The sequence below is a fragment of the Oncorhynchus tshawytscha genome, linkage group LG23 (genome assembly GCF_018296145.1).
Source record: "Oncorhynchus tshawytscha isolate Ot180627B linkage group LG23, Otsh_v2.0, whole genome shotgun sequence".
In the NCBI taxonomy this organism is placed as follows: Eukaryota; Metazoa; Chordata; class Actinopteri; order Salmoniformes; family Salmonidae; genus Oncorhynchus; species Oncorhynchus tshawytscha.
Window position 1 is genome coordinate 8624144 of NC_056451.1, and position 13317 is coordinate 8637460.

At 44.4% G+C, this 13317-nt stretch overlaps 1 protein-coding gene across 3 annotated transcripts in view; it reads left to right on the top strand.

Annotated features, from left to right (window-relative positions):
• Positions 1-13317, top strand: part of LOC112223047 (protein argonaute-3) — a 41882-nt gene that overhangs the window by 20919 nt on the left and 7646 nt on the right. For 2 of the 3 annotated variants that reach the window (XM_024385993.2, XM_024385995.2), the window contains 12 exons: positions 54-141; positions 709-856; positions 1034-1153; positions 4047-4190; positions 7298-7431; positions 7937-8121; positions 9036-9195; positions 9592-9682; positions 9969-10163; positions 10576-10710; positions 11493-11594; positions 11955-12154. In XM_024385993.2, the coding sequence (XP_024241761.1) occupies positions 54-141; positions 709-856; positions 1034-1153; positions 4047-4190; positions 7298-7431; positions 7937-8121; positions 9036-9195; positions 9592-9682; positions 9969-10163; positions 10576-10710; positions 11493-11594; positions 11955-12154 (1702 nt within the window). The remainder of the gene's footprint in view (positions 1-53; positions 142-708; positions 857-1033; positions 1154-4046; positions 4191-7297; positions 7432-7936; positions 8122-9035; positions 9196-9591; positions 9683-9968; positions 10164-10575; positions 10711-11492; positions 11595-11954; positions 12155-13317) is intronic. The other variant, XM_024385996.2, reaches the window with a different exon arrangement.

The following is a 13317-nucleotide window of genomic DNA, read 5'->3' on the forward strand; positions in this document are numbered from 1 at the left end:
ACACATTTGTGTCATTGCCACGTCCCTGAGGTCCTAAAAGCTGTCCTGTCCAGGTCTGAAGGTGGAGGTGACCCACTGTGGAACCATGCGGCGGAAGTACCGCGTTTGCAACGTAACCCGTCGGCCCGCCAGCCATCAAACGTGAGTCAAGAGAGCCCCGGAGGGAGGGTGGGGTGGGACAAGAAGTAGATGAGATTGGGTGGAGTGGAACTAGGGAGAGAGTGGGGTGTGGTGGGACTAGGAGAGGCCAGAGAGAGACTGGGAGGAGACGCACATGGAGCCTGGGGTGTGGGGTGGGGCGGGATGGGAGAGGAGAGGAGAGGAGCGTGCACTTGAATGTAGGTTGACCTGTTCACAAGAATTCACCAGAACCACAAAATGTCTGAGTCAGATCCTTGTCTCGAGGTCAATGGGTGTTAGTCATCGTTGGCCAATATGCTATTACATGCAGCTGTTTATCTACTGCTGCTGCTTCTTTGCTTTCCAGTATCTACTGATGCTTAACATTTTGAGAATGATTTGCTCAACGTTTTGATAGCTTTGTGAGGCCGTTTCTGTATCTTCACTGTATTGATCTGAACTAGAAATTGAAGACCACTTTAGCTGTTGATAACCTTAGTCTACGTAGACCCCTCTTGCGCAGCCGCCCCTTTCAATGTTAGTAAAGAGTTCTTAACCCTTGCCGTTCCATCTACCTGTTGTGGTCAGGTTCCCTCTGCAGCTGGAGAATGGTCAAACGGTGGAACGCACAGTGGCCCAGTACTTCAGAGAGAAGTACAGCCTGCAGCTCAAGTATCCCCACCTGCCCTGCCTCCAGGTGGGGCAGGAGCAGAAGCACACCTACCTGCCCCTGGAGGTGAGAAATATTCATTTCTTTGCCTGATTCACACTATAGGACCGACCCAAACCGTACTGTGATGGCTCGGATATTGTCTTTTCACATTGTCCTTTTTAGCATGGCTTCAGTTTGGCCAAATAGTGTGAATAAAATGCTTTGCAATATACTCAATGCTTTTGTGCTGTGTCCCTGCAGGTGTGTAACATAGTAGCAGGGCAGCGCTGCATCAAGAAACTGACAGATAATCAGACGTCCACAATGATCAAAGCCACGGCTCGCTCTGCACCTGACAGACAGGAGGAGATCAGCCGGCTGGTGAGTCAGTGGCGCCGCCTGGTGGCACGGAGTCTTATTTACAGTTATACAAGGGGTGGGTCTAATCCTGGATGCTGATTGGTTAACCCCATTCCAGCCGGTGTCTATTCCACAAGTTAACTCCGGCTAAATCTATGAAGTTGAAATGCCGATTGACTCTGATTGACCCATCTGTCTGCGTAATCCAAGGTCTTGTCAGTTCAGCCAGGCCATTTGTATACTAGATCTTCACTGTAAAAAGCATCTAGACATTATCTCCCATTGTTCTTTTTGACTTGCGTTTAGTTTTCAACAGCAAAGATTTTCAATAACCTTGCTGTCTGTCTCTGACATTTGCAACATTGTTTCAATATTGAAATTCGATCTCCAATTGTCCTATGGTAATGACCGCTATCGGGGTGGGCGAGACACAGGCTGGCAACTTTGGACACCTACTCATTCAAGGATTTTTCTTTGTTTTTACTATTTTCTTCATGTTATGGAATCATGTAGTAACCACAAGTGTTTGACGTTCTTCAAAGTAGCCATCCTTTGCCTTAATGACAGCTTTGCACACTATTGGCATCCTCTCAACCAGCTTCACGAGGTATTCACCTGGAATGCTTTTCCAACCATCTTGAAGGAGTTCCCACATATGCTGAGAACTTGTTGGACCGCAGAGTGACGGAAAAGCAGCCAACTTATCCCAAACCATCTCAATTGTTTTGAAGTCGGTGTGATTTGTGGAGGCCAGGTAATCTGTTGCAGCACTCCATCACGCTCCTCCTTGGTCAAATAGCCGTTACACAGCCTAGAGGTGTGTTGGGTCATTGTCCTGTTGGAAAACAAATGATAGTCCCACTAAGCGTGAACCAGATGGGATGGCGTATCGTTTCAGAATGCTGTGTTATGCATGCTGGTTAAGTGTGCCATGAATTCTAAATAAATCATTGTCACCAGCAAAGTACCATCACACCACCTCCATGCTTCACGGTGGTAACCACACATGTGGAGATCATCTGTTCACCTACTCTGCGTCTCACAAAGACACGGCGGTTTGAACCAAAAATCTCAAATTTGGACTCATCAGACCAGGCATTTTCTGGATTGACTGACCTTCATGTCTTAAAGTAATGACAGACTGTCGTTTCTCTTTGCTTATTTGAACTGTTCTTGCCATAATATGGACTTAGCCCTATTTGGTAAAAGACCATCTTGTGTATACCACCCCTACCTTGTCACAACTGATTGGCTCAAACACATTAAAAAGGAAAGAAATTCCACAAATGATTTCTAAAAGGCACACCTGTCAATTTTAAATGCATTCCAGGTGACTACCTCATAAAGCTGTTTGAGAGAATGCAAAGAATGTGCGAAATTGTCATCCAAGGCAAATAGTGGCTACATTGACGAATCTCAAATATAAAATCTATTTTGAATGAACACTTTTTTTGGTTCCTACATGATTCCTACATGTGTTTACTACATGTGTTATTTCATAGTTTTGATGTCTTCTCTATTATTCTACAATGTAGAACATATTAAAAATAAAGAAAAACCCTTGAATGAGTAGGTGTATCCAAACTTTTGACTGGTACTGTCCATGAGGAAATGTCAATAGAAAAACAGGAAATGCCGCTTGTTTACTGTATTTTGGCTACACTGTTTGACGTGACTGTGTTAGCCAAAGTTGGCTAGCTAGCTAGCAAGCATGTAAGGGATAAAAATGTTTGCCAGCCATCATGGCAGCGGAACATTTAGAACAAACGACTGGGTTGTGTCCATAGATTTAGAACAAAAAGACTTAGCGACTGGGTGGCTGGCCGATAGAACGAAGCCTTTTAGATCATAAAGAACAAGACGGGGGACCTGATCCTAGATTAGCTCTCCAACTCTGAGCCGTTTCGTTAAACCGAACCGATAGAACGAATGACCAGCCAGGTTGGGTAGCAACCATAGATTTTTGTCGGGACTATATCTTGTGGAAGGATGAAATTGTATGAATAAATTTATCAAAATAAAATGAATGAAAATATCAATCATTATTTTAATATGTTGGTAATGCCCTCAACCGGTGTTTTGGAGGATGTATTGGTACGGTTTGCCGAAATGTCTCAGAGTTGGAGAGCTAATCTAGGATCAGGTCCCCTGTCTTGTTCTTTATGATCTAAAAGGCTAAACTGATCATCGATCGGCACTCCTACTCTGAGACACTTAATGAATACGGGCCCAGGTCAGTTTTAATTGAGGTCAGTGAAAGGCTAGTTTGAAGATGGTATTGTTGGCTAGCTGTCGACAGCACACTGCCTGGCCATGGTGTTTTCTGGAGGATGAGAGAGGCTAACACCTCAGCCATTCGACTCCAATAGATGTCATTTAATTCAGGCTCTGCTTCGGCCACCTTATTAAACAGACTTCCGATCTCCCACCTGGGATTAAAACATACCTCTGGCTGATCATACACTGCCAGAGACAGTAAACTTCTAATTTAGATGCAGAGAACCATCAGTGAATAGTAACTGAATTAAAGTGTTGGTAGAATAACTGTGAAATATGCATAACGATTGGACAAACCGAGGGGGAAGTTTGACAATGTTTTAAAGATGTCTAAGGTTATTTCAGGATGTTGCGTGTGACAGAATTCTGGGGGAAATGTGAACTAAAAACAATCTACATACTTGTGAGTTGTCTCAACATCAACCTCCTCAAACCTGGGTCATATTCATTAGGGCATTCTGTATCAAATTACTGTTTTATTTTTTGACAAGTTGAGTGTTTCTAATAGGAGTAGTTTGTTTTTTCTTCTGTTTTAGTGCGTTGTGAATATGACACTGCCTTCTGGATACCAACTTACCTCACCACCCTAAACACCCCTTTCTCACCCTCTCTCTGTCTCTGTGTGTGACCCCTGCAGGTGCGCAGTGCCAACTACGAGTCTGACCCCTTTGTGCAGGAGTTCCAGTTCAAGGTGCGCGACGAGATGGCCCACGTGACTGGGCGCGTGCTGCCCGCCCCCATGCTGCAATACGGCGGCAGGGTGAGCACAGAGCACTTTATGGTACCCTTCCTTTAAATCACGCTCCATACTCTGTTTGTTTGACACGCTACCTACCCTTGCTATATGAGGGAACTAACCCCCTTGCTTTGGTTTGATCCGTTTGTGTTTCCCCTCTGAATCGTCTAGGAGCAGGTGTGCTGATCTAGGATCAGGTCCCCCTCTTCTTCATAGTGATTTCAAAGACAAAATTTATCTTAGATTGGCACGCCTACTCTAAGACAATTTATGAATACAGGCTTGTCCGTGTGGATTAATATAAACTAGTAGTCTTTGCTCAAAGCTAACACGGCTACATAATTTTTCATTTCTGCTTTTATTGAGAATGCATAGTACAGATCATTATGACATAATATGCTTTGACTCAATTTAGCTTCCTTTTGTGGTGTTCATGCTTTTTATTTATTTATTTTTTTGCAATTTCACTTTTTGCAATTTGTGAGAGTAGATGACACATTAGTGGGATTTTACTGGAAACAGTCAAATCAAATTTTAAGCCTTAATCCCAGACCCAGTTTTGTATTCAAACATTTTAAAGTGATTAGGACTGCCCAAGGAGAACTCCAATAAATCTGTTTTTCTGGACAGGGGATGAGGTCAGCCTGAACATTCTGGTTTCATTTTGTTAAGACATTCCAGGACCTGACTTGTTTTTGTATTTCTACCTTGTCTGTAAGTTACTAAACCATGTACGTAAACAGCATATTTGGTGCATATTTTCAAATAAAATGTTATCAAATTCAGATTTTTAACTATAAACAAATTTTGTGAAGGCTAAATTTGGAGAATGTAGATGATTCTGAAGCTGGGAGAGTTTGAGTGTTGGAAGAGTCTGACTTTCAGGAAATAAATGGCCATTAAAGTGAAGTACAATGAATTTACCTTACCGATCGCAAAACACCTATTGAGACCTAATCACGATCTCTTCAAATGAAGTTACTACATATATACAGTGCCTTCGGAAAGTGTTCAGACCCCTTGAATTTTTGTACATTATAGCCTTATTCTAAAATGTATTAATTTGTTTGAGGAAAAACAATCTACACACACTACCCCATAGTGACAAAAGGAAAACAGGTTTTTAGAATTTCTTGCTAATTTTATATATATTTTTTAATCACATTTACATAAGTATTCAGACCCTTTACTAAGTACCTTGTTGAAGCACCTTTTGGCAGTTATTACAGCCTCAATTCTTCTTGGGTATGACGCTAAAAGCTTGACACATCTGTGTTTGGGGAGTTTGCCCTGTTCTTCACTGCAGATCCTATCAAGCTCTGTCAGGTTGGATGGGGAGCGTTGCTTCACAGATATTTTCAGGTCTCCAGAGATGTTCGATCGGGTTCATGGTTGGCCTTTGGCTGGGCCACTCAAGGACATTCAGAGTCTTGGCTGTGTGCTTAGGGTCGTTGTCCTGTTGGAAGGTGAGCCGTCGCCCCAGTCTGAGGTCCTGAACCTGCTCGAGTGCTTTCATCAAGGATCTCTTTGTACTTTGCTCCGTTCATCTATCCCTCGATCCTGGCTAGTCTCGCAGTCCTTGCCGCTGAACAAGAAACCCACAGCGTGATGCTGCCACCACCGTCCTTCACCGTACGGATAGTGCCAGGCTTCCTCCAGACGTAATGCTTGGCATTGTATCCAAAGAGTTCAATCTTGGTTTCATCAGACCAGATAATCTTGTTTATCATGGTCTGAGAGTCTCTAGGTGCCTTTTGGCAAACTCCAAGCGGGCTGTCATGTGCCTTTTACTGAGTGGCTTCCGTCTGGCCACTCCATAAAGGCCTGATTTGGTGGAATGCTGTAGAGATGGTTGTCTTTCTGGATGTTTCTCCCATCTCCACAGGGGAACTCTGGAGCTCTGTCAGAGTGACCATCAAGTTCTTGGTCACCTCCCTGACCAAGGCCTTTCTCCCCTGATTGCTCAGTTTGGCCGGGTGGCCAGCTATAGGAAGAGTGTTGATGGTTCTGAACATCTTCCATTTAAAAAATGGAGGCCACTGTGTTCTTGAGGACCTTCAATGCTGCAGAAATGGTTTGGTACCCTTCCCCAGATCTGTGCCTCAACACAATCCTATCTTGGAGCTCTACGGACAATTCCTTTGACCTCATGGCTTGTTTTTTTTCTCTGACATGCACTGTCAACTGTGGAACCTGATATAGACAGGTATGTGCCTTTCCAAATAATGTCCAATCAATTGAATTTACCACAGGTGGACTCCAAGTTGTTGAAACATCTCAAGGATGATCAATGGAAACATAATGCACCTGAGCTCAATTTCGAGTCTCATAGCAAAGGAGCTGAATACTTGTGCAAATAAAGTATTTTTGTTATTTTTAATACATTAGCAAAAATGTCTAAAGCCTGTTTTGTCATTCTGGGCTATTGTGTCGATTTGTTGAGGTTTTTTTGTGTTTTTTTTGTATCAATTTTAGAATAAGGCTGTAACGTAACAAAGTGGAAAAGTCAAGGGGTTTACTTTCCGAAGGCACTGTTGTCCAGTTTGTAATGGCCTTTTAAATGATTTATAGTTAATTACACGTAGTGAACTTTGAAATTGTCAATTTTTGAATGTGGTTAAAATTCATAACATTTTGATGTTACTATGATGATAAACAAACCAAATAAAATGTGTACATAGTTTTGGACATTTTTGTTTACTTTTTGAAAGTACTAATATTAAAGACTCAAATAGATGCAAAAATGTAATTTCAGCCTGTGGTGTCTTGCCTTAAAGGCTTAATGTAAAGGTTAGGGGCAGTGTCATTTCTACATGTGTGCCTGCATGAATTGTCTGCATGTCCTACTCTATTGGGTGTATGTGGTTACTGTGCAATTTTTTTCTATCCTCGTGGGGACCTGAAGTCCCCAAGGATACTAAAACATGGAAAATGATCCCTCATGGAGACATTTCCCACATCCCCATGATGACAAATGCTATTTTAAATGTAGGGGTTAGGTTTCTGCTTACAATTAGGGTTAGGGAAAATAGGATTTTTATTGGAAATACATTTTTAGGTCCACACAAGGATAGAAAAACAAGTGTGTGTTTGCGCAAAAGTGTGTGTGTGTGTACACGCAGCAGATCAACCGTACTACACTGTGGTTTCAGAACCGGACAGTGGCCACCCCAAGTCACGGGGTGTGGGACATGAGGGGCAAACAGTTCCACACGGGAGTAGAGATCAAGATGTGGGCCATTGCGTGTTTCGCCACACAGAGGCAGTGTCGTGAGGAGATCCTCAAGTAAGAACCAGCCAGTCTTATCTGTTTCACCCACTTACTCTGTGTACAACTGGGTTATGCTCGTTAGGGCACACCGTGGCAAAATGTTCAACGGAAAACAAATGAGCGTTTCTTATTGGTCCAGGTAGTCCTGCCCTGTTTCAGTACATTTTCTTCCATTTGGTGCCTAATAAACATAACCCTTCATTAAGCAGCTTCTCACATAGCCACAGGGATATATGGAAAGGAATCCCTCCCTGTTACGGATGTGTTGGAGATAGCCTTCCAGATAAGAAAGTGATCCTTGTGTAATTAGTTTGTCCTCCACGCCTCCGATACAACCTTGTTAGAATTTACACAGCAACTCTCAAGGATGACATTACTAAACCACTCCCTAACCAACCAGATTATATTTGGTCTTTACAACCTTCCTTTTTCCCTACTCTCCCTCCTTCATTTCTCCATTACTGTCTCTTCATTCCTCTTTCCCTCCCTAATTCCTCCATCCATTACCCACCTCTTATAGGGGTTTCACAGACCAGCTGCGTAAGATCTCCAAGGATGCTGGGATGCCCATCCAGGGCCAGCCGTGTTTCTGTAAATACGCCCAGGGAGCCGACAGTGTGGAGCCCATGTTCAGGCACCTGAAGAACACCTACTCTGGATTGCAGCTCATCATCGTCATCCTGCCCGGAAAAACCCCCGTCTACGGTAGCCGGCACCCATAGACATACATATTCACATGATGTTCATTGGAATCAATCAAATTTATTCATAAAGCCCTTCTTACATCAGCTGATGTCACAAAGTGCTGAACAGAAACCCAGCCTAATACCCCAAACAGCGCAGGTGTAGAAGCACGGTGGCTAGGAAAAACTCCCTAGAAAGGCTTGAACCTAGAGGAACCAGGCTGTGAGGGGTGGCCAGTCCTCTTCTAGCTGAGCCAAGGGAGACTCTTTGTGTTCACCTTCACACTCCTGGGCCAGACTACACTCAATCATAGGACCTACTGAAGAGATGAGTCTTCAATAAAGACTTAAAGGTTGAGACCGAGTCTGCATCTCTCACATGGATAGGCAGACCATTCCATGAAAATTGAACTCTATAGGAGAAAACCCTGCCTCCAGCTGTTTGCTTAGAAATGATAGGGACAGTAAGGAGGCTTGCGTCTTGTGACCGCAGCATATGTGTAGGTATGTACGGCAGGACCAAATCGGAAAGATGGGTAGGAGCGAGCCCATGTAATGCTTTGCAGGTTAGCAGTAAAAACTTAATCAGCCCGAGCCTTAACAGGAGGCCAGTGTAGAGGCTAGCACTGGTCCTAAATGGAGCCTTGAGGAACACCGAAATTTACAGTCACCTTATCCATGCTGATTAATTGTCTAACATTTTCTGTTTCTATATAATAGTTCTACCAAAGCATCTGCTTTTCTTTGAAATTCTTGTGTTGCTGAAGCAGCTTTGATAAGGGATGTGTGTTACCAGACAGATGTACACTATCTGTTATCTATCAATACCTTCCCTTTTAAAGCATAGGTGGTACCTTACTCTTTACTTCCCTAATCTGACTGACTGTTAATTGCACAGAGATTGATTGATCACTGTCTGTTACTGGTCCTGTGTAGCGGAGGTGAAGAGGGTGGGAGACACTCTCCTAGGAATGGCCACTCAGTGTGTCCAGGTGAAGAACGTGGTGAAGACGTCCCCCCAGACCCTCTCCAACCTCTGCCTCAAGATCAATGTCAAGCTGGGGGGAATCAACAATATCCTGGTGCCTCACCAACGGTACGTGGCCATCATGGCTGGAGGATAGAAGGACTGGAATGACCATACAAATATTTTTAATCAGCTGAAAGCACATTTTAGTCATATTTATCTTCCATTAGAAGTGTGCACCACTTCGTTCTGAGACGTGAAGTGGGGCATCTGTTTAAACAGTAAATTTACTTTGTTAGTCCTTAGAACTTACTATAATAGTCCATATCTGTTTCAAATGCCGTATGTAAGAGAATGTTTTTGTTTTTTTGTACACAAATTACATTAATAGCAATCTCCCAATCAAGTGTCCTCCAATTTATGATTGACATAATGTACATAGTGTAAAATCTAAACCCTTAATTATTTTAGAGAACTTTTGTTTGAACTCTGTCCTCACTGGTCCTTCCCTCTTCCTCCACCCAGACCCTCAGTATTCCAGCAGCCAATCATCTTCCTGGGGGCGGACGTTACACACCCCCCTGCTGGAGATGGGAAGAAGCCCTCCATCGCTGCAGTGAGTTCACTTAACTCCTATTGGCCTATACCAGGGGTCTTGAACTCATTTAGCCCAGGGGCCACATTTATATATTTTTTACTATTCCAACCATGGGCTACATTTTACTAAGATAACCGCATGTTTGAGATTTCTGTGGCCTGGTCTATACTGTATTGCCAATGCGTTCGAGTTCATAATGTTTGTGCAGAGCTATTCAATTTGCTCAGCGCTGGTGTTTGTCTCTCACACACACACACACACACTCTCTCTCTCTCCCACCCTGTTTCTCTCTATACATCTCCAGGTGGTCGGCAGTATGGACGCCCACCCCAGCAGGTACTGTGCCACAGTCCGGGTCCAGAGGCCCAGGCAGGAGGTGATCCAGGATCTGGCCTCTATGGTCCGAGAACTGCTGATCCAGTTCTACAAGTCGACCCGCTACAAGCCCACCAGGATCATCTTCTACAGGGACGGAGTGTCAGAGGGCCAGTTCAGACAGGTGAGCAAAGGCCAAGTGACTATCCTGGGGGGAAAAATGTAAGTCGCTCTCCGCCTCCAGAACTTCAGAAACTAGAGGGTCAAAGGTTGCAAGTCAAATGTTGTCCCTCTTTAATTAAACTGATGAAGTTAGGGCATCTACCTATCTGTTTAAGTAAACCATTGATGCACATCATGAAGATCCACTAAGAGGACATTAGAATAACATGCGTGACTGTGACCAAAACATGACCATGCCTATTTCCCCGTCACATTGTCAGACGGTGGCAAAAGGGTGCAATGTCGAGGCCTGTATCATCTACCTCAACTGGTGCGATCTAGAACAACTGCTCAGAGCCGAGATGGTGGACATCCAAAGTCATATCATCAGTAATGGATGTTTTAACCCCGTTTTATCCCTCTGCCCACCCCAGGTGCTGTACTACGAGCTGCTGGCCATCCGCGAGGCCTGCATTGGCCTAGAGAAGGAGTACCAGCCCGGCATCACCTACATCGTGGTCCAGAAACGCCACCACACCCGCCTCTTCTGTGCTGACCGCAACGAAAGGGTGAGCGGGCCCACTTGACTTCCGGCCACCCTCCCAGCTACCTTACAGTCATTCTGAAATGATACTCATGCCTGAGTCACACTATAGGGCCGACACCCACCCAAACTGTGCTGGCTCTTACATTTTCTTAGGCCAGCTCACTACAGCTTGGTTCAACTGTGTTTGGCACAGCAGTGTGAAAAGCCCTTTTATAGATTAGGGAGGGGGGCTGTGTGTTTTGAGTTGGACCGTGTTCTTTATTACCCCCTAGTTTATTAAGCGCTCTAAATGGTTGTCCTAATTATCCAATTACCCTGTTGTCAATGGGCCTGCTCTCTTGGTAATTATATTCCATTATAGCATTAGGCCTGATGTGAATTGATGGACCTGGAGTGCCACTCGAGGCCTGGGAGAGCAGGGCTTTTTGGCGTTTATCACCTTGTTTACAAGTGAAGTGCACTTTTACAGACGGGGAGAAATCCATTTTGTCATTATTCTGGTCATTTGTAGATTACGTCATTCAGAACTGTGGATATGGGGCGGCTCACAATTGTCCCGGCGTCGTTGTAAATAAGTATTTGTTCTTAACTGACTTGCCTAGTTAAATAAAACATTTAAACATTCTACACCTCCCTCCCGCTGTTTGTTCGTTCACTTTCTGCCGTCGTTAAATGAGTCCAAGGGATGGATGTGTGTTTGTGTGAAGATTGGTGTTGAAGAAGAACAGGACAGATGGAAGGACGTTTTTAACTTTTACCAGTTTATTAATAATAACCCCAAATCGACGACAACTTTTCTTTCAGGTTGGACGTAGTGGAAACATTCCTGCTGGCACCACGGTGGACACGGACATCACACACCCCTACGAGTTTGACTTTTACCTCTGCAGTCACGCTGGAATACAGGTACTGGAGCATTCACCATCTGTTCATCTAGCCTGCTGCCTCACTGCACTTTACTCTCAGGAAATGACTTTACTCTCAGGAAATACGCCTGCTTTTTAGAATTTAAACACACCGTGTTTAGTTTTTTTGGTAGGTAAACCATTTTTTACTGAAACTAAACTACCAAATACTCTATGGTTTTCAAGGTGAAGAAAATTTGACAAAATTTGTAAATAAGTAGGCCTATAGTTCATTCTAAAAACCCAATTGTCCTGAATTTCAGTTGAAAGCCATTGTCTTTCTACTTCAGTCTTTATACCACATCTCTATTAAATCCCCATATTGAGGCTGTGTAGTATGTGTAACGTCTGCTGTCCCCAGGGCACCAGTCGGCCCTCCCACTACCACGTCCTGTGGGACGACAACTGCTTCACGGCCGACGAGTTCCAGCTGCTCACTTACCAGCTGTGCCACACCTACGTGCGCTGCACACGCTCCGTCTCCATCCCCGCGCCAGCCTACTACGCCCACCTGGTGGCCTTCCGTGCCCGCTACCATTTGGTGGACAAGGAGCACGACAGGTGATTGGCAGGGATGGGGGGTGGGGGTTACTCTCACTGCACAAAACAGACTGATTTAGTCTTTCTGCATGCTTCGCCTCTGTTGTGCTCAACTCTACGTTTCATATTTCCTATCTATTTTGGGTGAGATGTACAGTATTGCAAAACTGTTTTTTTGTGTGTTCTACTACCCCAAGGCAATGCTAGGTATTATACTACCCCAAAGCAGCGCTAGATATTATACTGCCCCCAAAGCAGCGCTAGATATTATACTGCCCCCAAAGCAGCGCTAGATATTATACTGCCCCCAAAGCAGCGCTAGATATTATACTGCCCCCAAAGCAGCGCTAGATATTATACTGCCCCCAAAGCAGCGCTAGATATTATACTGCCCCCAAAGCAGCGCTAGATATTATACTGCCCCCAAAGCAGCGCTAGATATTATACTGCCCCCAGAAAGCAGCGCTAGATATTATACTGCCCCCAGAAAGCAGCGCTAGATATTATACTGCCCCCAGAAAGCAGCGCTAGATATTATACTGCCCCCAGAAAGCAGCGCTAGCTAGATATTATACTGCCCCCAGAAAGCAGCAGCTAGCTAGATAGATTATACTGCCCCCAGAAAGCAGCGCTAGCTAGATATTATACTGCCCCAGAAAGCAGCGCTAGATATTATACTGCCCCCAGAAAGCAGCGCTAGCTAGATATTATACTGCCCCTAGAAAGCAGCGCTAGCTAGATATTATACTGCCCCTAGAAAGCAGCGCTAGAGATTATACTGCCCCCAGAAAGCAGCGCTAGAGATTATACTGCCCCCAGAAAGCAGCGCTAGATATTATACTGTCCCCAGAAAGCAGCGCTAGATATTATACTGCCCCAGAAAGCAGCGCTAGCTAGATATTATACTGCCCCCAGAAAGCAGCGCTAGCTAGATATTATACTGCCCCTAGAAAGCAGCGCTAGCTAGATATTATACTGCCCCTAGAAAGCAGCGCTAGCTAGATATTATACTGCCCCCAGAAAGCAGCGCTAGAGATTATACTGCCCCCAGAAAGCAGCGCTAGATATTATACTGCCCCCAGAAAGCAGCGCTAGATATTATACTGTCCCCAGAAAGCAGCGCTAGATATTATACTGCCCCCAGAAAGCAGCGCTAGCTAGATATTATACTGCCCCCAGAAAGC